Consider the following 26,230-nt stretch of genomic DNA (forward strand, 5'->3'; position numbering starts at 1 on the left):
ATTTGCAAACATCCTCATAACAATTTAATAGATGAAGAGTAATTGCGCTTGCCAGTCATCTTTTCTAGTTCCCAGTCATTGAGCATTTTATTAAATATGGGGGAGTGGGGTATTTGGGGAAGGAGAGAAATTGAGTAGGTAAAATAGAGCTTGGCTTTGAGTGCTACACAGGCATGAGCAATAGGACTGTGTTTTCACCCTGTAAGTTTAGGTATAGTAGCATTATGCCTGTTTTAAAAACTAAATGTAGCAGCAAAATGCACACCTCTGGATAAAGGAAAAATTAGAATGAGAGAGAACCAGGGCGGGGGGGGGTGGTGATTATAATTTGTGGAGGGAGGGACTCGAAGATCGGAAAGAAAAGCGTTATATAAAAGGGGCTTTTCAAAGGAAGAATTAACTCTGAAGCTGAAGTGGATGAAATAAAAGATAACTTAAAATTTCAAGCCCAGGTGATTAGAATAATGGTGATTGAGGAAGGGAGTTCTCTGCTTAGGGAATAAGATGAATCCAGTGTTGCAGGGCCACCTGGGTGGCTCAGTTGGTTAAGCATCTGCCTTTGGCTCAGGTCATGATACCAGGGTCCTGGGATCAAGCCCCTGCGTCGGGCTCTGTGCTCAGCAGGAAGCCTGCTTCTCCCCTTTCCCTCTGTCACTCCCCTGCTTGTGAACTCTCTCTCTCTCTCTCTCAAATAAAATCTTTGAAAAGAAAAAAGGTGAAACCAATATTGGCCATGTTAACATTGAGGTGATTAAAGGACGTAGATGGAGACGAGAATTGAACACTCATCTTTAGGTGGCTTACAGTACAAGGAGAACTTGGAAGTATTATAGGGAAAATTAAAGTAATGTATCCATTTATTGCTTAAACACCAAATGTCTACCATGTGCCTGGTACGGTTCTAGATTCCCAGAATATACTAATGGGCACACCTGACAAATAAATGAACAAAGTAATTTTACATAATACTAAAGGCCAGCAAAGAAATAGAGTAACAACAAAGAGTGATAAGGGGTAGAGATTTTCTTGGGATAGGTGGTCAAGGGAAGACCTGAGGTGGTAACATATGACAGAAGTCATGGTGGAAGATAGTTTTAGAAAGTCAAAAAGATGGTGGTGTTACAGAGTGGCCAAGGAGAGTTGCAGGAAAGCATATTGTTTGTTGTGTTTTTTGCCCTTACAGGGTCTATATTGTATGAAAAGTTTGGAGAGAAGGGTCTGTGTGTTAGAAGGAACATGGGTTTGGAGACATCCCTGCTCATCCATTTTTTTTAGGAATTTGTTAGCTGTGCAGAAGCTCCTCAAATTCTCTGAGGCTTATTCTTCTCAGTAGAGTAAGGAGTAATAACACCTCATGGGATTAAATTGTGATGATAAATGAGAGAATGAATTTAAAGAAATAGTGCTTGGAATGTAAGTGTTGAGTGATCACTATTAATAACAGTGATACTGAATGGAACATAAAATTCAGTCATGTGAAATGCAGTTTCTAATGGTGAGATCTAATGTCTTGAAATACAATTTTATTTAGGAGTTATACTTTGATCTTTTGTCATGCAAAACACTTTAAAGGCATGAGACTACAGTTAAAATATTTTTATAATTAAATGATGTACTTTGATTAGCTACTGAACGATTAGAAAATATGCTTGTATGCATGATGCTATAAAAGATTTTACTAACTTTTTAATATTTTCTTACAGATGTGTACATCTCATGATTGATATGAAGAAACTAGTCATGGGCCAAAGGTCAAGATACTTCTCTGGGAAATGCTGCTGATGCTGCTGTATAAAGTCATACGATGAGTGTTTGGTTTAAGAAAGATTTTCATATTTAAAAGATTTTCATCTTGGAAATACATCAAGTGAAAATTAGAGTCTTTTGGGAAACATTTTCCTCCTAATAAATTATACTTGTAATGGGCGACATGGCAAACAACTCACTTGCATATAGCGGAGTAAAAAACTCTTTGAAGGAAGCTAATCACGATGGAGACTTTGGAATCACGCTCGCAGAGCTGCGGGCTCTCATGGAGCTCAGGTCTACAGATGCATTACGAAAAATACAGGAAAGCTATGGAGACGTCTATGGAATTTGCAGCAGGTTGAAAACATCTCCCAATGAAGGTGAGCTGTATTATGTTTGTTTTTAGCTCTTTGTATGGAGAGTGCTGTAAATTTGGCTCATAAATAAACCTGTATATATTGTCTTGGTTAATGTATGATTATATCATAATTTTAGTGACATTAAAGTGGATTAGTTCTCAGATTGGTACAATTTTAAAGTAACTTTAGATCAAGAAATAATGTTGCAAATGTATATATTTTAGGTTGATGGGAGGAAATATTTAGTACTGTTGTGCATATTGTTGCTGCTTGTTTACAATAACAAGATTGCTTTTCCACTGGAGCTATAGAGAATGGAACCAGGCGGGGTAGCCCCCAGGGGATTCAGTGGAAATAAACCCTGCTCACTTATCCTTTATTTTATAAGGTGACTTGAAATAGTTGTCACTGCCGGTAGCTGACCAAGTTGTTTTTAACCTAAACTTTAATAAATTAGTTCAGAAGGTCCTTTAGCAAATGGAGTAGATTAGATGCCAATTCTTTTTTCTTTTTACCTAGCAGACATTTCCTTTGATTAAAACTAATTTTCAGGTCTTAGAATTAAGTTCAATTTCCCTGTGTTCAAATAAGTCTTCGGTTTCATAATTCTCAATTTGTAGTAAGTTTCTTTTTGAGAATAAAGGAAAAGTCATTATAACTTCATTGCATTATGGTCTTTGAAATGGTTTGAGATAGATGACCTTTTATACATTCATCTTGTTGAATAGAAAATTACAGTTAGGAAGTTTCAGAAAGGCTTTTCCAAATTACAAAGGCGGGAGGAGGATACATGATGATGAATGTTTGGTGATTGTACTTTATTTTAGTAAGGATGGGAAATTATTAATGTTAAAAGTTAAAGTATATTTACATATTCCAAAGCAGGTTTCAGAGAAATTTTGTAGAAATGTTTTTTTTTTTTTTTAAGTTTATTTATTTTTAAGTAATCTCTGCACCCAACGTGTGGCTTGAACTCACAACCCCGAGATCAAGAGTCGAGTGCTGTTTTGACTAAGCCAACCAAGTGCCCCCAAAAATGTTTTTCTTAACTTTTTTTAATAGATCTTACGCCATGCCGTACTACTTGTGATAAAATTTAAAGTAATAGTCAAAAGTTACCTCCAAAATTGCTAAAATTTTTAAATCACATCAAAAATTCTTTAAACTTGTGTGTGTGTGTGTGTGTGTATAATCACTATTTGAATTCTTAATTGTTTTAATGGTAGGTAAATAATTTTTCTGAGGTGGCATAATCTTGAGGAAGCCAGTATCCATATTCATACATGCCTGAAAAGGGTTCCTTGATCACTTGGAGTATGTTCTTTTTCCTGCGAGGTCTGTTAAGTCTTCTGTATTTCCTGTATCTTTTCCCTAAGTCAGAACTACTAGAAACGTGGACTTCTTAGTTATACCTTAGTATGTTGTACCGTTTTAAGGTAGCGGGGATCCCTGTTGTTGGTGTAAATTTTAGGAATCAGGAACAGACCCATGGACTTTAACAGATAGTGATTTGACAAAGTTTGTAGCTTGTTCATTATGCAAACCCATTTTGAAATACTAGCTCACTTTATATCCCTTTTAGAGACTTGTACATTGATATGCTGTTCTCAGCTGGTAGATTGATTAATTCAACTCTATGTACTTCCTACATTTAACCTGAAACCTAATTGTTGGGTGTTTCATGCCACCAAATTGTTAGGAAATGCTACCATTAAAAAGCCCTCAATATTAACAACATAGTTTGTTCATAAAATTGATACTGAACTTCACCTTCAGATCACTTACCTGCATTTCCCTCTAGTTAATCAAAAATCTTGTCTTCTAATAACTAAATACCCCTATATGGTCTGTTCTTATTTTTAAAGACGTGATTCTCATTAGTTTGCACTGCAGTTTCTTTTGTGTTGTTATTTTGGGCAGTACTCCTTACATTGATTCTGGTTTAATTAGTGAAGTCTGAATTATTTTGCATTTACTGTAGTACGTTTAAAATTTGGGGAGGGGATGGTTATGTACCTTTCTTACAGCATGATGGAAGCTGTGGATGATCTTTAGAAATACTCAACGCTCAAAATTTGATGTGCATTGTTGCTGCTTTGAGCTGTCAAATAATACATGAAATATTTTTCCCTCTTTTATTCTTAGAAAATTCTTGCTCATCTTCCTCATATTGTGAATTTTTGTTAAAATTTGTACAAACTTTTGTCTTCACTGGTTATATATGAACGGTTTGTCATTTTGAAATACTCTTTTAAAGAATGTGAAAAAGCCATTTTAAGCATTATATATTTGTGTTTACAGTTGTAAGATTAAATAAAAACAGCCACAGCCTTCATAGGAATATTGTTACCAGAGGAATAGTTTCAGTTTAATTTCGAAGTAATTTATTCAGAAAGCTAATGAAATATTTTGTTGCTGATAACTAGGCAAATGATAATAAATAAATCATCATCAGGGATAATCAGCTAGGAGTTTGTATGCTCAAGAAAATGATCCAGACAATAAGTACTCTTTTGTTAGTACAACCTGCTTATAGTCAGGGAAAATAGGATTAAAATGATTCTTTAAAGACCGTAAATTTTGATTTAAGTAAAATGAAGTTTATCTGTTTCTTTAATTCTTTCTTTCATTAATTCATTCATTGACAGATAGTCTTTCATCAGATCTACGTTGTTAATTGCCATATATATATGGTATGTATATACCCTCTAAAAAAAAAAAGAATTAGTGTTGGCAGTTTTAATTGTAAGATCATTTTAAGTGTATAATTAAATTATATCCCTATTTTAACAGTGTTAATACAGTGTAAGAATATGTGCACCTTAGAATTACTGGGATATTGTATCTGCTCAGTGGAGGTTACTTTTCTTGGCTGGGCATATACTTTAATGAATAAAACAATCCCCGACTTATTTTTACAAGGGGGAGACAAATTTACAGGACAACTAAGTGAAATGTGTAGTGTATTAGTGATGTATGCTTAAGGGAAAAATGAGTGGAAAAGGAAAATCAGAAATATTGGGGATGTGGGTATTAGATTGCTATAAAGTCTGGAGGAAGAACAACTTAAGACATTTCTTAAAAGCAGCTACAACAAAAATAAGGTAACACATAGTTAACACTTTTTGTGTCAGATTGGTTGTTGCTCGCACTTACAAATATTAACTCATTTTATCCACCCTTTTTTACAACCAAAGAATCCACAACACAAAAAGGTTAATCCGCTTACCCAAAGTCTCACAGCTCTTAAGTGCCAGAGTAGGGATTCAGACCTTGACATTCTAGCTTCAGAGAACATGCTTTTTAACCCCTATATTGTATTGCCTGTTATATAAGTTCAGTTCATGCAACTTGCAGAAAAGTTGAGAATGTTGACAAAAAGGTACCTGTGTTCTGTGTTCTCAGATAGTAATTTTTGTTGGCAGGAATTTCATGGTGAAAAAAGTTTTGAGTTTCATAAGGCTTCTGTTGATCAGTTAGTCCTTTTAAAATATGCCCTGTTCAGGAAGTTGTATTTGTGAGCTTCCTTATTTGTCCTGCTAATTTACTGCTTGTCTTCCTCCAGAGTACTCCTTTAAATGGATTTGAACCATACTTTATGTGTACTGATCAGTAGGAAGTGTTTTGAGCCAGATGTGATTTTCATATTAAAAACTTAACCATCTTTACTCTTAAAGAATTGGAAGTATAATTTTGAGGTTAACTGAAATCGAGACTTGTCACTTCATATTTCATCTTTATCTGTTAGAGCAAGTACCTATCTTAGACTCCTCAGAATCCAAGAGTATACTTTTACGACAGAATTACTTACTTATAACATCCTAACTGCATGCAGTTATCCCTCTGGTTTTTTTCGTTATCTTTATTGACTTCCTTATTCCTGTTGTAAATCCTATTTCTTGATCCTTTTATTTCTAAACTAGCTTTTGGTATCTTTTCCATTTTAATGTGTTCCTATGTTATCTATGTTATATTTTATATTGGATGGTAGAGGAGACTGTCTAATAATGAGATTTCTAGAATGTAGATCTCTACGCTGGTATCATGTTTATCATTTAGTGTAGTAATACTGCACTAAATAAAGGATAACAGTGAATGCGTACCAATTAAAGACGGGTACTGAGTGGTATTCTGTAAGAGGCATGGATGGCTTCGTGGCCTTGTAAAGGGGCAGGAAAGTGAATGAGACACCAAGCTGTTTAAGTGGTAGTTGCTAAAATTAGGTGCAAGAGGGAAAAAAGCAAAGGGAATAAGAAAAGGAAACAGTGGTAGAAAGAAACAAAAGAGTTATGTGGTAGGAAGCAGGGTAAAGTCAACAGTAATTGTCCCTGGCTGACTAATGTTTCCATAATGTTTCAGATGGCAGTTTATATTTGCACTCCTGGAAGTAAGGCTGTTAGTAATGGTGTGCTTTGACCAGGTCTTCATGATGTAATATAATAAAACTAATATTCACACATGGAAATCTATTTTAACTCTGTAAAACAAAACAAAACAAAACAAAAAAAACAGCCCTTTGCCCAGCATGAATCATTGTTGACTTATAGGCTACCGCAAGAATCCTCTGATGCCCTGATGGATGTGCTTGGTTATACCGGTTGGCACAGATCTTTCAGGCACTCAGCAAGGATTTCCATCGCCACGGTATGCCAGCCATGTATATTTTAATACTTAATAGAGTTACCAACAAGGGTTTTATATTGATAATCCTGCATGATCTTGTCCTAGAAATTTATTGCTGCTGTAATAGAGAATTATACATTTAATTTAATGCCTGTTCAGGTCACTAGTTTCATTGCTTATGAATTTTTTGAAGATAGTTGTAACACTGACTACTCCTAACTTTGTTGCATGTACGTAAAGTTGTACTTTTAGAGTCTGAAGTAGCATAGCGCTAGAGTTGTTTTTTTGTTTGGTTGGTTGGTTTTCTGAGTGCAATAGACATATTTCCTTTTTATTTTTTATTTTTTTAAGGTTTATTTATTTTAGTAATCTCTATACCCAACATGGGGCTCAACCACATGACCTCAAGGTCTCAAGATCAGGAGTTGCCTGCTCTTCCGACTGAGCCAGCCAGGTGCCCCTATGTTTCCTTTTTAAACTGTTCTGTTCTGGCTTTCATAATACTAGATTCTTAGGGCTTTCTTTCTTCCTATCTGGCCAGTTGTGTATCAGCCTTCTGTGCTTTCCTTTAGATGTTGGTGGGCCTCAGGTTTCAGTTCATCTCCACACCCTCTTTTTTATCTGCACTCCTTGGGTGATGTTATGTACTCCTAAGACTGCACACATCATCTGGATGCTGGTGGTTTCTAAATTTGCAGCTCTAGTCCAGATTTTTACCCCAAACTTTGGGCCTGAAAACTTGATTCATTATAGACATCTTATGTTCGCAACTTTTCCAGACTTTCTGTTCTGAAAGCATATTCTCTTTTTCCCATTTCCATTGAAACCATTATCCATCTCTTAGGTGGCCTGGACTTTGACAGGAGACTTGACCCACTCTCATTCTCTTGGTCAACAAGACCTAGAATTCCTAACGCCTAAATTGGTCTTAACCCAAGGGTATCTGCTTCTCTGCATCCACACTCCCCTGTTAGAAGCCACTGACTTCTTTTATGTTGAGGTAACAGCATACTTGCTGGTGTCTTTTTCTGTCTCCCTTGTATGTTCCCTGTCACTTTCCTGCTTACAGCTAGCTGGTAGTGGTTTTGCATTGGCCCTAGAATGAAGTTCTGACCTCTTGCTTAGGTTAACAGATCTTTTGGGGGATCTGACCCCTGCTTACTTCTCTTATCTCGTTTCTTCTTTCCAACTCTTCAATGTTTGAGGCATAGCAGAATTTGCAGTTTTCTTAAATACTATTGTGCCAAGGTCACTCTTGTTCCTGGGTCTCTTAAATACTATCTCTTCACCTAAAACACTGTACCTCATCCTTCCTATGACTCTTTAACACTTAATCATTCTTTTTTTTTTTTTTTTTAAGAACAATAGTACAGAGTAGCCTAGTGGGGTTCTTGCTACTCCATTTATTTACTTTAATTTTATTTATGATTATTTTTTTAAGTAAGCTCCACACCCTGAGATCGAGTTGCAAGCTCTGAGCCAGCGAGGCGCCCTATCTCTTAATCATTCTTAAGACCTCAAATTAGATACCTTAGAATTTCCTCCTCTACCCCCACCCCCTAAATTTTGGATTCTGGTTCCCTTTGTATATTCCTCACCACCCCATCATAATACTAAACACACTGAGCCATGATTAACTGGTTACTTGTCAGCTTGCCCCACTAAACTATGAGTTCTTTGAGGGCAAGTGCCAGAGAAAGGCACGCTGTCTGACTCACTTCCCCGCTTAGTGCCCATCACAGTGCCTGGCCCATGGAAGTGAATGCGAAAGTTTCACTTTAGACCAATGATTCCTAAATTGAGGAGCAGCCCTCTCTTTTGAAATTGAGAGTATTAGTTTGTTTCCCAAGAAGAATGCACGTAAACATAAATTTTCACATGCCTTCTAGGTCTCCATGTTTTCCTGCAGCCTTCACTTGGAGAAGTCAGGGTGGCTGCTACCATTTTACTGCTACCACCACCATCTCTCTCTCTCACACACACACACACACGCAGACATACATACAGAACTTGGTAAGACTGGGGTATTTGCTGTGTAGTAGCCGTGATTTTCAGTTAAGCCCCTTCCAGTATTTTCCCCTCTTCAATTCCTAAGCTGAGACATGATTTTATTAGTGGCAGCAGTTGTGATGCTACATTTTCTTATAAAACATCCAGCTATTGATAAAATTTGAATTTTATGTCTTTTCCAAATATATACACAATACTCTTGAGCCATTATCTATTCATAGAATGAAAATAGGCTGCCCCCCCACACTTCCCACAGTGGTGAATCCAGACCCCAAAAGCACATAATTGTGAGACTGTCAACCTTAAATAAACGGTAATTTAATTAAACAAAGATGAGTCTATTTGAGAGTAGCAGGGGAATTGCAATTCAGGACTTGCAGACTATGGCAAGCCATGGCCAAGTCCAAGGAGGCAAAGGGCGGGGAGACTAGCTGTTACTAGGTTCTGGGAGGAAATTGAGGAGGGTTGTTTTGAATATAACTTCGTTGGAGAAGAACAGGAGTGCGAGGTTGTGGTTTCTCACTGGCTGCAAGTGGTGGGCAGTTTGCTGTTACTGAGGCATGTGGAAATCTTCCTCCTTCCTGCTGGTCTTGTAAGTTGAGATGAGTGCTATGTGCATGAGAACTCTCCCTTCATGGCTTCCCGACTACATTTTAGATTAGATTTCCCTGATTCATTTTCATGTTTTCCCCTTCCGCTTAAGATCTTTCCGAGAAAGCATCACTGATTAAGCATCAGGTTGTTCTTTTTGATTGAAATATTTTTGTCTTTCTGGGTCTTTTGGTGCTTGGAAGGACCTTTTCCAAGGGTCATGTCCCATATATATAGGGGTGGGGGAGTGGGGACTAAGTAGCAAGTGGAAACCATGGAGGCCACATTTGAGGAACAGGGAAGATAGAAGGAGGGCTGTCAGGCATTTCCTATTCATAAATTCCTATCTTATCAAGCTTATAAACATTGGATCATCTCAAAGCCTTGAGCTAACATTCTGTTTGCTACATTATGTTCATGGCCTTCAGAAATAGCAGGAAGGACTGAACTCAAAAAGGGGTTTGTGGGTACCACGACTGTATTTCTCATTGTCTCCAGAGCTGTTGGAAATCTCCTTTGGTCTTCCTGTTGCCACCAAATCTCCTAGTGCTGACTAGGAAATTCCAGGTTGGCTGGTCAGCTTGCTTTTTAAGCCAAGTGGGTTGCTCAATGGTCTTACGTAACTGAGCTTTAACGTCCCCAGAAGTGTTAATCCAGGTGCAGCAGGTGGTGGTGGCCACAGCACATAGACCTCCCTGCTCAGTAGAAGATAATCAAGGACTGTCCTGTTACCAACTTCAGCCAGAGAGTCTAAGGCTCTTTTTTGGGCAGCTGTTGTCTTGGCTACTGATTCTGCAATATCTCCAAGAGTAAAGGAGAGATTTCTGATCATGTTCTTGTTTACATTTACTCCTAACTGGGGAAGTATGGCCCTGCCAAAGGAAGTGAATCCTGAATCCTGAAAGCCTCCTGTTAGGTCCTTTCTCACTTGACGATGTAAATACAGGGGATCTGACCAAAGAAGGTGCCGTAGTTGGTTTGTGGAAAGTTAGGAGCACAGTCACATAACTCAAAAGGCCTTACCTTGATATGTACCGGTTGTTGAGGCACTTATAGGCCTGAGGAGAATGATAACCACCACAGACAAACATAAATCCAGTTGGGACACAAATCACTCTCACTCACTTAGGTGGCACTGTTAATAGGTAAGAGATTTTAATGATAAATCCAACAGTCTGAAAGGCAGACCCCTCCTTTAGCAATGGCCTTGAGAAATCGGGTGAAAGTGTTCTCTTTCTAGGCCAATGGCAAAGTGAAAGAGAGAAGGAAAAAAGTTTCATGTTTAAACTATGAAGTCTTGATTCGGCATCAGGGGAGTAAGGAGTCAGCCTTTATGTCAGCTACTTCTTTTTCTAGTCCGTTTGATTCGGAGGTCTCTAGCATCTGTGCAGGACCAGATGTCAGATGGCGCCTTCTTCATCCGTGAGATACATAGTCAAGGTTTAGGTCCCCAAGGTTTGGCTGCCATCTGGGTGGTGAGAAGGACCTGCTGTAGAGTCCCTTCCAAGTACATTCATGGGCAGTCTTTGTTCTTACTGATTACAAATCAAAAGTGTAAGAGAAAATTGGAAATGTTACTTTGGAGAATTGTAGCCAGATTTTTGAGGAAACTAGAATTCAGGATCCAGTCCAATTTACAAGTATATAACAAACTCAAAGACAGTTAACAGGATTAGAATCTAAAGTAGACAAAGGAATAAACATAATTTCTTCCCTGCTGCAAGTACCCTCATTTTTTATAATAAAACTATTTTTTTGCATTAAACTTTGCCTGATTATTTATAATAGTGAAGCAAGAATAGTGATTAACCACCTAAGCTCTTTTTAAGACTGCTTTGCTGGAATTTTGTAAGCAAGGTACCAGGTTGATTTTTCCTTCGTAGGATTTCACTGGCTCCGTAAAGTCAAACTTCTTCGCTCAAGACTCTCATTCTATCTGAATGTGTGCACATTTCTCAAATATGATATTCCAGTCAAAGCTTTGGTAATATAACCAATGTTTCTCTGTCCTGATACAAGAACAGATTCTTATTGAATTTTTGCAAATAATTGTCATGAAGATTAAAATATTCACTAAGAGTTTCCAAATTCTGGAGGGATCATGTGAATAAATAAAGATAAATGCTTTATCTTTATTGACAGAGGTGCATATCACCAAATTGTTGATAGCTTAAGAGAAAGAGAAAAAGATTTCCTAAAATCTAAAGAAGCAAAACATTAGAGAACCAAGAATGTTTTAAACAAGTCATAAAAATTATAATCCTCCTCCTCAGTTCAGTCTCATGTTTTCAATTCTTGTTCTGCTTGAATTCAGTTTGCCACTAGATCTGGAAATTCTTACCCAGTTCAGTTTTATTATCTTAAAGTTACCAGAGAACTGTCCTTTCCTGAATCTCTTTGAAGATGAAGTACTTTTTCAGGAACACTTGTAAAAGCATCAGAGTAAAACAATAACTGTCTGTAAATGGCCAAAAAGACTTAAAAATGGCCATGGCTAAAGGCCTGAGGAGAGTTCATTATAATGCAGCCGAGAAAGAAATTTGTTTATTGTTGTGACAGATACTTTAAGGTAGTAACTAGAATTACAAGTGTTAAAGTGATATAAGGACATATGAGATCTTTAGAAATTTCATGCTATTTTTGCTTATATTAATAATGTATTTCCACACAAATATATTCTAAGAAGGTTTAACATCACCTATTTGACCATACTTCCCATGTAATTCAACATACCAAATAAGTCTAATTAGTTTAACATCTCCCTCTTTATAAGGAGAACAAATCCTTTGATATGTTCCAGGGACCTTCTGTAAAAACCTAAAGTTACTTCAAGGTCAGAATACTTCCTTTAGAATTTGATTTTGGGGAAGTTTGTCAAAAATATCAAAAGGCTGGGACACTTACAGAGGATGATAGGTCACTGTGAAATAATACTTAGGTATCGCTTTAACCAAAGTGACAAAGACTTTGCAGGAAAAGACAGAAAGTTAAATAGTTGTAAAAAACCTTAGCTTCTTTAATATTGAAAATAATAAACTTTTTAAAAAAGTAATCAAAGACGTGATGAGGACAAAACACACAATCTTTCTAGCAGATTACATTAAAAGTAAAGAAAAACCTTTGCTTACAATATCTTATTAAGGGCAGATCAGTAATGTAAGAAAACATTGTTCTTTTAAACAGAGGTAAAAACAAATTCTGATTTTGTACCACTGTACTTTTGATAATTAAAACTCATTTTTTTAAAAAGATTTTATTTATTTGAGAGAGAGTGAGCACAAGCGGAGAGGAGGGGCAGAGGGAGAGGGACAAGCAGACTGTAATGAGCAGGGGACCTGATGCAGGGGGCAGAGCCAAAGTCAGATATCTAACCGACTGAGCCACCTAGGTGCCCCATACTGAAACTCATTTTTAAATAAATTTATTTTAATCTTAACCAGCTTGATCACACATTAAAATCACCATTCAAAGATTGCTTTTCCAAAAACCTACAACTTTCTTTTTTACATTCAGATTTTATCCTATCTTTGTTCTTTTCAGATAACCAGCCTCTTCCCTTTTTTTTTTTTAAGATTTTATTTATTTATTTGACAGAGAGAGAGATAGCAAGAGAGGGAACACAAGCAGGGAGATTGTGAGAGGGAGAAGCAGGCTTCCTGCTGAGCAGGGAGCCTGATGCAGGGCTCTATCCCAGGACCCTGGGATCATGACCGCGCTGAAGGCTCAACTGCCGAGCCACCCAGGCACCCCGTCTCTTTCCCTTTTTAAATAACCAGCCTTACTTTTTAAAAATTTTTAATAAGATTTTATTTATTTGAGAGAGAGAGCAGGAGAGGGGGAGGGTGAGAGGGAGAAGCAGCTCAGCAGGGAGCCTGATGCGGGACTCGATCCTAGGACTCCAGGATCATGACTTGAGCCAAAGGAGGTCGCTTAACCAAATGAGCCACCCAGGCACCCACCAGCCTCACTTTATAACAAACTTTTCCTCAACAAAAGTGCCTGTCTGGGCACCTGGGTGGCTAAATCAGTTAAGCATCTGCCTTGGGCTCAGGTCATGATCCCAGGGTTCTGGGATCAAGTTCCGCGTCTGGCTCTGCTTCTCCTTCTCTGCCCCTTCTCCCTGCTTGCGTTCTCTCTCTCTCTCCCTCCCTCTCAAATAAATAAAATATTTAAAAAAAAAGTGCATGTCTATTCCTTTCTACTTTCTTTTACCAAAAGCCCACATCCGAATTTTTTTGCATATGGAGATGTTTCCCTTATTATTTCTAGTAGCTTTAAGCACACACATGAATTAGAATTCTTACCCCTTGGCAACCTTAATTAAGAAGTAAACAATTCTGAACTGGCCTTTACATTAGCATTCTGTGAATTGGCAGACTTATAAATACTTTATGATTGCTGGAAACATGCTTTTTTCATAGAATATTTTTAAGCATGCCTAAAACATGTTTATTATTAGACTCAAATATTTTTAGTTCCTCTAAAATGAAGCAAAAAAGCCTGTATGTTCAGTAATCTATGTTTCAATATTTTATCTTATTTGGAAATGATCTGTTTAATGAATTTAGCTTAACTCATCACTTAATTTAGCCAAACTTTAAGGTTTCAGGTTACCAAAAAGATTTGGGGAGATTATTTGAAAAGTTCACCTAAAACCTTTTTATCCTACTTAACGTCTGTTTAGTTTATTCATTCTCAACAATTATGTTTAGTTACCCACTAAAGCTTCATGAGACATTAGAATCAGCCATTCTTGTTGGCAAATTTTGTAACAGATACAGCATGAATTTATTTGATTAGTAAAACCGGTAGAATAGAAGTTGTATGTCTACATTATATTTAATGCTGGTAACTCTGAAGACATGCCTATTTTAGTGAAACCAAACTTAAGCTAGCTTTTATTTGCCACAGATTGTCCCAAAATCCTGAAAAGCATTTGGGTTACTTTCTATTATATTTTGAAAATTTCTATGAATACTTAATTCACATTTGAGTCAGCTAAATTGAACTCTTTTCCAAATTAATTTTAGTAATTCTATTGGCAGTAGAAAATGCTACATATATACAACACACGTATAGATATGCTTAAACATAAACAGACATAAACAGAGACCTCATGGTTTCTACTTTATTCATTATAAAAGTTGGATCTAAGTTTTCTGGTAGTTGGAATAAGTTAAGGCTACCGGTTCATATGGCTAAAGCTAAGTTTTAAATGACCTTTCCCCCTTTTGTTTTTCTTCTGATAAGAATTACTTCCCTGAAGTTTGTACTTTAGCATTTACAACTCAGAGGCACAAGGAAGAATGCAAGTTACAAGCCTTTAAAGATCAATAGGGGAACCAAAAAAAAAAAAAAAAGATCAATAGGGGAGGTTTTGGGATTCGTAAAAAGAACTGCCTCTAGAGTCACATTTCTAGTTTTTACAAAGATTTGTAAGATAAGGATAGTTGCTCTCAATTCCTCAAGAATTGGGTTGCAGCTTAAATGACATCATAGCTTGATCCAGCCCTCCAACTGCATTATCCTCAGCATAGAGGAGAGCACCTTAACAAAATTTCCTAGCAGGAACCAACCAGTGCCTCCGGTCTTACTTTCTGTCTTTTTGTGTATACACTAATCTCTGGAGTTAATCCAACTATTAAAATGTCAGAGGATTTCCTATGAGTTTAAGAAATTATTTAACTATAGCCCTTAGTTTAGTCTTTAGTGTGGCCTTTGACCAAGAAATGAAAGATGCCTGAGGAGAATTGCCTATAGCTTCAGGTGGTCTTACTTGAAAAGGTAATTGTTTAATAGGCTCTTCAGAGTGGAAAGGCAATTCAGACAGGATTACTAGAATGAGTACTCAAAGGAAGAAAGGGGAGCAGTATGAGTATTATGTCAGTCTTAGAGCCTTTTGTTTAGGTACCTCTTATATCTTCACTTTTTCATTAGCCTTTTACAACAAATCTTTATTGAAAGATTTGGAACCACAGTTTCTAGACATAAAATGGGCAGGTGTGCCCGGAGGTGGCTTGCTTAACTTTCTGGATTTTAAGGGTCCCACTACTCAAAGTAGAAGTACAGAAAAGAAAAAGAGTACTCACCAAGAAGGGTAATACCTTCACAAAAGCAGACCCCAGATAAAGTCAGTGAGCTGAACCAGAAGGAGGGAGCTTGACTCTGAGAGGAGACTCACTGAACCAAAAGGAAAAAGACAGCGAACAGAAACGAAGAGTGCAAGGGGCTCACGTGGGACCCACAAAAGAGTTGTGAGGGTCATTATTCCCTAGGGGTTCAGCTCCTTCCCAACCCACTTCTGACACCAGGTAATATCAACCTTAAATGAAACACATGGTAATTTGATTAAACAAAGATAAGTTTATTCAGGAATAACAGTGGCATTGCAAGTCAGGGCACACAGACTATGGTGAACCATAGGCAAGTCTGAAGAGACAGAGGGGAGGCTAGCTTTTACTAGGTTCTGAGAGGAGATAGAGTTGTTTTCAACATAGTTTCATTGAAGAAGAGCAAGAGCTCAAGGTTGGGGCAGTTTCTCACTGGCTGCAAGTGGTGGGCAGTTTGTGGTTCCCAAGGCAAGTGGAAATCTTCCTCCTCCCTGTTGGTCATTTAAGTTGACATGAGCGCTACATGTGTGACAATTCTCCCTTCATAGCATCACAGCTCCATTTTAAATCAGGTTTTCTTTACTCATTTTTACAACTACTTTTGATGGTTTTTAAAAATATATTTTCGGGGGGCACCTGGGTGGTTCAGATGGTTAAGCGTCTGCCTTTGGCTCAGGTCATGATCCCAGGGTCCTGGGATCGAGCCCCGCATCAGGCTCCCTGCTCAGCGGGGGACCTGTTTCTCCCCCTTCCTCTGCTTCTCCCCCTGCTCATATTCTCTCTCTCTCTGTATCTCTGTGTCTCAAATGAATAAATTAAAAAATCTTTAAATATATATATATATTTTTTCTGTTTCTGAAGGTAAATGGGCCATGAGGAGATCAGTGCTAAACATGCCCTTTGCCTCATTGTCACTACACTACCATCAACTGAGCCAGTGGGACTAGGCAGAAGATCTGTCGTTTTATTTATTCATAAGTTATACTTAATGATTTCATGTCATATGTACTCTTTTTAAAGCTCGGACCATGTAGTCTCATTACCAGTTTCATCAGCTTAGCTATCTCCTTTCCTCTCTAAGAACTTTGCTTTCTCTTTCCTAACAGTGGAAGCCTCTTCCTGCACTTAGAGCAGGCTAACACTTACACCGTGGATTCCATTTCCCTTGCCTCTTCGAAGAGAAGGCTTTATTCTAGTGTTAACCTGTGTCTCTGGTGTTGTCTTCTCTATTTGATTACTTCCACTGGTAAATTACTTGCCTTAGTATCTATCACTCATCTTTTTAAAAACCTAATGGGTTTTACTTACCCACTTTAATTCACTTTTACTGCTTTATTTTTCTCTGCTGTATCATACTCCAGAAGAAGTTTTATGATCATAGTATCCACTCACTTTCTAATTTTTATTCTCTCTTCAGTTCTTTCTAATCAGACTTTCTTCACGACACTCCACTGTAAGATTTCTTTTCAAGGTCATCAGCCTCCATCTAGTGAAAGCCAGTCTCTGTCTTCAGTCCTACTCCTTTGATACATTCATTCATCCACATTATCTTCATCTTTTTAAAAAAACCTCTCCTTTTCTAGGCTTCCATAGTATTATATGAGCCTGTTTTGGAACCCCTCCCCCTCATCCCTGCCTATTTCTTTGGGTTGCCTTTGGCTTTTCTTCCCCTATCTGACCTTCAAATGTTGGGAAGGTTCCAAGGCTCTAGCCTCAGCCCTTCTCTCTTGTCTGCTTTCTGGGAGCTCTCACTGGGCCCATGGCTCCAGAATCATCTATACATTGATGATTCTGATTCAACCTTTGAGTTCCAGATATGGCTAGCAAGCTGTCTATAGACTTCTCCACTTGTTTGGCATCTCTTGTGTAAATCTTTAAAATGAAAACCAATAACTCTTGCCTCTCTTTTTCTGCTTAATTCTGCAATTCCCAAAGCCTGCTCTATCTTGGGAAATGTCTTTACTATCCATCCATTTAAATGTATAAACCCCCCACCCCCCAAAAATCTAGATACCGTTCTTTATTCTTTCTCTTTCTTTCATCCACATCCAGTCCTTTAGCAAGTTCTGTCTGATCTTTTTACAAGATAATTGGCAGATCCAATTAAAAACTCAGATTCAAGCCACCAACATCTCTTACTTTGTACTGCGACAACCTCCCTAATGGTCTTTTCCCTCCACTCTTGAACTCTTCAGTTTATACTTCACACAACAATTAAAATAAGATCAGTTATTACTGCAGTGCTTTAAAACCCTTCCCTTTTAGAAAGGTTTCTGTTACACTGAGAATAAATACTAGTCTTCTCTATGTCACTTTGTCTCTTTGTTTCCCTCCAGTATAATTTAAGCTTGCTGAATGTATAACTTGTTCACAGTAATTCCTCGGATGTAAAATAGTCCCTTAAAGTAGTATCTGGTGAGGAACAGACTATTGTTATAAAACCCTTCACTATATTTAGATTATAGTAAGTTTATTATTTTATATTAATGGAAATTAATTGCCCCCCAAGTGTAATTAAAACCTGTAGTGTTCAGTTTGTAACTTGTCATCCCCTTACTTAATAGCTGTTACCTTATAGTTTATGATTTGATATTTTGTATCTTCTCAGGCCTTTCCAAACAACTTTGTAGGTTACACCAACAGATATTAATGCCCTTCCCCCAACTGCTACAAAAGTTAAGTCACATGTGCAAAATTTCAGTAGGTAAACTGGAATCTAGGTCTTCTGGTTCTTAAACCAAATGACCTTATTGATGTTATGTCCTAGATGTGTGCTTGGTGGTGGTATGGAAGAATTACAGTAACGTTTAGGACCAGCTGCTTTTTTATTTTCTGAATTCTCTCCAGTTATATTTTTAAGCTGTCTTTAGCTCTATGGCTGTTTTTGTCAGCATTAACATAAAATATTGGCCTCTGTTGTAACCAATGTAAGTTTTGGTCAGTTATTTTTATAGTTAATGATGATATTTAAAACTACTAGGTATTATATATATGTAATTAATGATAGGTTCTATTAAGTGTGAGTTAAACTGATAGAACCAATAACTTCAGACGATTTCTTAGAAAAAAAATTGGAGACTGACACAGGGCAGGAATGCAGTCTTTTATTTTTGCTAGTAAGATCACTAAAATACAAGACAAAACAAACTTATAATTTTTATGAAAGAAAGGACACTTAATTAAAAAAGCAGCAAGCACATAATCTCAGAACACTGCAAGGTTTAGTTCTTTAAAACAAATTTTGTTTTGTGGAAAACATCACTACATTGATTGTCCAGGATGTCCCTCAGTTAATCCAGGGACCAGTGCTAACTGCTTGCAGCCAGGTGTGATTGGGAAGCATTGCTCTAGTCGGAAGAAACTGTGTAGATCCTAAATTAAAATTTGCAAGTTTCTTCTCTCATACTGTCTTTCCCCTGGTCACAATTAGTACAATCCTTTGATTCCTTTCTTTCTGTTAAACTCTGTCTCGAAGCCTGGCGCTCTGTGGAAGCTTTCAGATGATGACTTTTGTCATCGGAAAATCTGAAATCTTTTCTGCTCAGAATGCACTGACCTTGTTACAGTTGCTAATGAAAACATCTCTGGAATCTTCTTGATACCTTTAACAAAGTAAATAATTACTTTAAAAAGTTTATATTCATTTCTTACTGTTTATTCTAGCAGTATACTTTCTTTGTTCTCTCTTCTACTCTTCTGCTTGTCTCCACATTGAGATTACTAGCTGAAACACTAAAAACCAAGAGCCTTCCAGTAATCTGTTGTTCTCTTAGAATGAACTCTTGCTCCCCCCAAAAGATTGTTAACTAAATTAATTATAAATTTAAATTTATGATAAATTGGAAACTGTATCATTCTGGTACCTTTGCCTCCTTCTTTGATATTTTTAAACAGCCTAAGGAAACAAATCATTTGTCACTGCTGCCTGTGTTCTCATACCCCCCACAAAAATGTAAATGTGTACATACTTTGCTTTAGCTAATGGGAACATGTCTAGGTTTGATGGGATCAGCAGGGTTAAATTAGAGGAGGACCCGCTAGATGCGGTGAAGGAAAGGCAAAATTGATACTCATCCAACTCTCTCTCAACCTCTTACCGCTCCACTTCCACACTTCATGCAATAAGTGCTGTGTCCTACAATGCAGTGACCGTGGGTGCAGTCAATAGCTGTACCTATTTCTTAAGCTGGAACTAAATCCTAAAAATAAAATTCAAAAGAAAAGTCATCCTAAGTTTCCTGTTTTTTGTGACTTGGAAATCTTTTATCAGTGAAAGTCTAACAGACATTTTAGTAGAGAAGTTTTAGAGTTTAAATTAACTTCTCATTGTTCTTTAGTAAATAAGAGTGAAAATCAAAGATTTTCACTGATTGAGTTAACCAAGATGCTGTTAAGTAAATCAAATAAATACGTAATTCCCCATTTTTGGAGGGAAAACATCATAAGTAAAGGTCAGGGAAATGTTTAATTCCAATATAAAACCCATCCAACTGTCATTATCAGTTCTGGTCTCTGGCAGTCTACAAGATGGTATAAGGTAGTTTGATCAAAAATAAGCAGTTTGGAAAAGTGAAAATTCTTAATCCCGTCTTGAGCTGTCTAGCTGAAATGTCCTTTTAAAGTACTGTACACATTTTTCAGTGATTTAAATTCTGTACATTTGGTCTAATGCATAAAAATCCTATCAATAGGAGCTTATGAATTGGAATCTAAAGTGTAAAGAATATGTTTTGAATAAAATAGGTATTTTCATATGTAAATAGTGCAATATTTCACTGAAATTTGTTTCTTTTCACTAGGTTTAAGTGGAAACCCTGCAGATATAGAGAGAAGAGAAGCAGTGTTTGGAAAGAATTTTATACCTCCTAAAAAGCCAAAAACCTTTCTTCAATTAGTATGGGAAGCATTACAAGATGTCACTTTAATTATACTAGAAATTGCAGCCATAGTATCATTGGGCCTTTCTTTTTATCGACCTCCAGAAGGGGATAATGCACGTAAGTAAATTGGGGAGGGGAAAAAAAGAAAAAGACTTTTTATGTGTGATGTAAATAAGTTCAGTTCATTTGCATACTTAAAATGTAATAATAATAGCAGGTCGGCATTTACTGACCATGCTAGACACCATTCTAGTAGTGCTTTTAATAGTTCTTTAAATATACCATCTCAGATAATTTTACAGTAACCCTATGAGATAGTGTCACCTCCAAGTGAACTATAGAGGTGAAAAACGTCAAAATGTGCATACCGTGTGTTGGCAAGGAGCTAAACTATATATATATATATACACACACATACAATGGGGTTTGTGCCATCACAGTTTTTAAGGTCTTTGAACACTATATTGAAATAATTACAGTTTTAATTTTGGGTTGGTTTTTTTTTTTTTTTTTTAATTTTGGAAAGCATTATGGAAGTAATATTCTGTTCTCTTCCCTCATCCATTATTTTTCAGTTGTGTTATTATATGCATGATTTGGATAATTGCCTTGCCATTCTAGAAATGTTTCTACTACAAAGAATCTTGACCAATGGAAAAATACATTATACATTGATATATCTACTTTAACTTGTAGCTACAAATGGTTTTTTCTCCCACCTTTTTATGTTCTTTATTTCTTTTTTAAATTTCTTATTCTCAGGTGCCTGGGTGGCTCAGTCGGTTAAGCGACTGCCTTCGGCTCAGGTCTTGATGCCAGGGTCCTGGGATCAAGCCCCGCATTGGGCTCCTGGCTCAGCAGGGAGCCTGCTTCTCCCCTGCCTGCATTCCCCCTGCTTGTGCTTGCTCTCTGTCTCTCTCTCTCTCTCTCACTTGCTCTGTGTCAAAAATAATAATAATAATAACAATAATTCTCCAAAAAAAATTTCTTATTCTCTTTTTAATAAGTTTATTTAAAATGGATATTCTTTGACAGTACATTCTGTAACTGCTAAGAAATCCAGCTTGGGTTTTGCTTACTGTATTTAAATAACTGTAGAGTGAACCAATAGTAGTTTATATATCAGAAGAGTGATACACCAATATTTTTGTTTGTAAGAACTTTATTCTTATGCCTTTTAAGTTATGAAGAGTTTGATAAATATTTGCTAACTCTGAAAGTTGGCTTAGGCAATGATTTAAAGTAATTACATTAAAGGTATGCCTGGAGCTCATGTGAGAGTTGTTTTGTTTTTTGGGTTTTTTGTTTGTTTGCTTGAGAAAGTTGATCACAGAATAGGTCAGTTTATCTGAAACCAGTACAGATCAGGGTTTTTCAGCAGCAGCACTGTTTACATTTTACACCAGAACATTCCTTTTTTTTTTTTTTTTTTAAAGATTTTATTTATTTATTTGAGAGAGAGAGAATGAGAGACACAGAGCATGAGAGGGAGGAGGGTCAGAGGGAGAAGCAGACTCCCTGCCGAGCAGGGAGCCCTATGCGGGACTTGATCCCGGGACTCCAGGATCATGACCTGAGCCGAAGGCAGTCGCTTAACCAACTGAGCCACCCAGGCGCCCCTACACCAGAACATTCTTTGTTGCCCTGCATCATACCACCTTCCAGTCGAGGCAACCAAAATGCCTCCAGATATTGCCAGGTTTCTCATAGGGGGCAAAATTGCTTGTGGCTGAGAATCACTGATCTAAAGAAGAAAAAATTTAGGCAATGTTCTTGTCAACATTGAGCCAAATTATTTTTGAAACTTGTTTAGTTTTGTTAAATAAATAATACATATTTTGCCATGGAAAGATGAGGGAAAAATGACAATTCATAGGAAATAATATTCACCCAAAATCTCATTTTTTAAGAGATTACTGCTATACCATTTTGATACGTATTCTTCCAGATTTTAAAAGTATGTTTTGTGTGGGTTACTCATGAAGGTGTATGTGTGCATGCGTGGGTAGGCCTGAGGGTGTGTAAATGGGTGTATCTTTTTATATGACAAAGAAAGGTCATACATATACAGCTAAGTTCTGTAGTGCTCAGTTTACCCAACTAGCATCATAGAATATTGGGGATTGGTATTCTAGGATTCATTGAGTTGGCAGATTATTAATTTTTTTTTTAACATTTTTTACCCCAAGATTATAAGAAAGCTGAAGAAAAATATTTTCAGTGGGAATGGATTTTGTTACAAGGACAAATTTTTTTGGAACTTGGACTGCTTTCATTTGTAGGATATAGTGACAAGCCCTTTCCCAAATTTGCTTAAGGAGAAGACTGGCATTAGATCCAACTGGGAAGATAACTCTAGAGTTTTCAGTGTCGTAAGACACTTCAAAGAGAGTCAGTCTACTAGAAGGAGATGAAATGTTAGTGTTTGCATTTTTTTTTAACATTTATTAGTGTACTCATGTATCTTTTCATCATACTATGTTTTAACACGAAGTAGTAACTTGCTTAAAAGGAAATCCATTAATTGTAAACCTACAGTCCTAGAAATCTAAATTCTCAAAATTTCTTACTAGTGCTGTTTGGTGTGAAAATAAGCACTGTAACCCACACTATAAACAAATGTTATAATACTGATTGATGGTTCTCAAACTTTTTGGTCTCGGACCCCTTTACACCAAAGTATTAAGAACTCCAAAGATCTTTTGATCATATGAGTTATATCTGTAGATATTTACTGTATTCCTAATTAAAATCGAGAAATTTAAAAATACCATTGCACTTAAAAATTATAACAGTGCTGTGTTGTTATAATAAAAAATTATAATTACTGAAATTATTGTTAATGAGATTTTAAATGAAATAATGAAAAGAGTAGTAGTGTTCTTCATTTCCTTGTTATCTCTTTAACATAATTGAAGATAACTGGGTTCTCATCTGCTTCTGCATTTAGTGTGTTGTGTTAGCACATGTAATGTAGTCTTTGGAAAATTCCACTATACATTTCTGAAATATAAGGCAAATTACATCTTAGTATACTTTTTTATAAACATAGTTCTGACCTTGGGGATTCCTCCTGGGATTCCTCGACAACACTTTTGAGAACTACTTCTTTATACTGTAATGTACACACTTGATGCACCATCCAAGAAATAGCTCAAGTGGAGAATTTTAAGAATGGAATATTTGCCTTGCGGCAGAGAGCAAAGACTGAATTTAGATTGTGCATCTCTCGCAGGTGTTTACAGGGGAACACTTTTGGTGAAATAGATTATTATTACTATATTTGTACTTGGACTTTACTGAAAGCATTATTAAAATACTTATATATAGGGGCACCTGGGTGGCTCAGTCGTTAAGCATCTGCCTTCGGCCCAGGTCATGATCCCAGGGTCCTGGGATCGAGCCCCGCATTGGGCTCCCTGCTCCATGGGAAGCCTGCTTCTCCCTCTCCTGCTCCCCCCGCTTGTGTTCCCTCTCTCTCTGTCAAATAAATAAAATCTTAAAAAAAAATATATATATATATAAATAAATATAACTGGTAAATTACAATCCTTTTGTAACTTTGATTTTGCAATTGTTTTTTCATTGCAGCTACTCTAAAAATTTATAATGATCATCAGTAGGAAAAGGATTTAATTTCTAGAAGTATTTTACTACCATCTGTTTCAAGATCGTTCTAACTTTATCTGTATAACCTAAAGTAGAACTATATATGAAATGAAATATGGCACCAACTTGTTTCATGTTCTCTTTTGAAATATTCAGTCATCTAGTTCTAAATATGCATGTGAGATTTAAAGCTGAGAATGATAGTAATTGTCTCATAATTCCTTCCCCCCAATCTCTGTAGCATTGATCCTTAATTTTTTTTTTATTATATACCTTATTGGGAAGAAATCTGAGCATATATCTCCAAATGATGCATTTGTGAATTATATATATTTAGAGCTGTCTTCATAATGTGTATATTTATAATGTGTATATTATATTTTTATAGTGCATAGTCTTAAACGTATGTAAAAATATAAATTGAAATAAAAAGAGGAGGTTTAAAATTTTGATGTTTAGTAATCATAAAATACCATTATTGATAGCATGATTGAATATACATTATTATATTTTATAATTTCGATTTAACCTTGATTTCCCTTGATTTGGGTCTGAGTGGTTTATTTCAGAACTTGGTTTTACTGTTTCTCATTGCTGAAAAGAAACTTAAAACATTATGTAAATCCAAATGCAGGAAGTGTACTCACTAATGGTATTTATTTTCACTCTCATCCACCAGTTACATAAACGTCTCTGTTGACATATGACTGGTAAATTCCATCTTCTGCTTTCAATCTGTTGTTCTTGTACACTGTTGTAACGTATCGCATTTTTACACTTTTAACCAAAACCCATTGAAATGCTTCATTTGGAAGATAATATTTTAGCTGCATTTCAAGTTGGTAAAAGTGGTCAACATGGTATTTGAACCTTCATCTGTTCTTGAGTCCAGACTTGCTCAACCTAATTCAGAGGAGAAACTGTCCTACTGCTTCTACCGTTTAGAACATTGTAAACCATAAATTCATTTAACTAGTTATTGTGTACAGTGATACGTGGTCATTTCTTCAGTTCAAATGTAATTCAAAGAGAAGTTTTAATATTTGGATGGGAAAGCCAGCACTTTCGATGGGTTGTCCTGCTGTCTCCTTTGGAGAACATGCTTTTGTACCCATTGATGGCTGAATCCTGTTGATGGTCCTTGGGATTTTTTTTTTTTTTTTTTTAAATCATTCACATCATCCCTTCCATTTCACCACCACCAGTTGATTTTATTACAGTCTTCTGTGTTCTCTCTCTTCCTCTGGCCCACATACCTCTCCTGGATTCATCTTTATTCAGCATCTTCATACTTCATATCTTTGGTTCGTGCTCTCTATTCTGGAATATGCTTTAATCTTCTAGTATCATTCATTTACTCATTCTTTTTTTTTTTTTTTTGAATAATCTTTTTCCTGCTTTACCTGTCCTAAGAGAACCATTGACTTTTCAGACTTTTCAGCTCAACCCTCGGTAAGAAAGAACTTTATATAGGAATATGCAGAAGAACATATTCCTTCACGTGAATTTATAAATAACCAAAGTAAACTTGTAAGAAACAGTGCTTACCTTTACTACGTGTATATCCCTTTTATTTTGTTAATGTTTCATTTTTCAAAATGCTGGTCATGGGCCACTGAATTGATTTTAGACTGACAGATGATAGCCCAAAGCATAAACAGCACCGTTCCATTGTTCTTTCTTCAATATTGTTGACCTTCAGTTTTGAGCTTTTGAGGTTTTTTCTTCCCTCATTCTTATGTAAACATTTTTGTGCCGTAGAGCCTTTGTACTGATTCTAATCTTTCCCTGGAATGCTCTAAAGCAGTTATTTGGTGGTTCCCTTTTTGTCATTTGGCTCCTAGCCCAAACATCGGGGACACCTCAGAGGGGCCGTGATAGCACATCACCATCCTTTATTTTCTCTGTGCCGTTTACTGCATCTGAAATTAATTATTTTATTATCTGAATTCTTCATACACCATCTGCACCTACCAATCTGAGTATGGGTTTCATGCAAAGAGAGAGCTTGTGTGTCTTATTTACTGCTATATCCCCAGCTCCTAAAGTAGTGTCTGGCACCTAGAGTAGGTGCCCAAATAGTTGGATTAATGAGTATCACTTGGCTTACCTTTTCATGTTATGGAAACCAAGTTTTGCTTGTGCTTCGGGAAAATTGATAAAGTAAATAAGTATGATTCATGGGTAGCACATAGTGTTTAAGTTTTCATGTATATCTTGTCTAACGTGTAATAATTAATAGCATTAACCATTGGTCCAGTGCAAAGGAATTCTCAACCACTGCTTTACCCACTTTAAA

General features: G+C 36.5%; 1 protein-coding gene across 7 annotated transcripts in view; it reads left to right on the forward strand.

Moving 5' to 3' along the window:
* ATP2B1 (ATPase plasma membrane Ca2+ transporting 1) overlaps window positions 1-26,230 on the forward strand; it is a 126,355-nt gene that overhangs the window by 54,201 nt on the left and 45,924 nt on the right. For all 7 annotated transcript variants that reach the window (XR_004676128.1, XR_004676129.1, XM_034987859.1 and 4 more), the window contains exons 2-3: window positions 1,704-2,129; window positions 20,242-20,439. Coding sequence is in view for 5 of the 7 variants with exons in the window: in XM_034987859.1 (XP_034843750.1) it covers window positions 1,922-2,129; window positions 20,242-20,439 (406 nt within the window). In the remaining 2 variants the exon portion in view is untranslated. The remainder of the gene's footprint in view (window positions 1-1,703; window positions 2,130-20,241; window positions 20,440-26,230) is intronic.

Source organism: Mirounga leonina, unplaced genomic scaffold (genome assembly GCF_011800145.1).
Source record: "Mirounga leonina isolate KUSES-001 unplaced genomic scaffold, KU_Mleo_1.0 Mir_418, whole genome shotgun sequence".
Lineage (NCBI taxonomy): Eukaryota > Metazoa > Chordata > Mammalia > Carnivora > Phocidae > Mirounga > Mirounga leonina.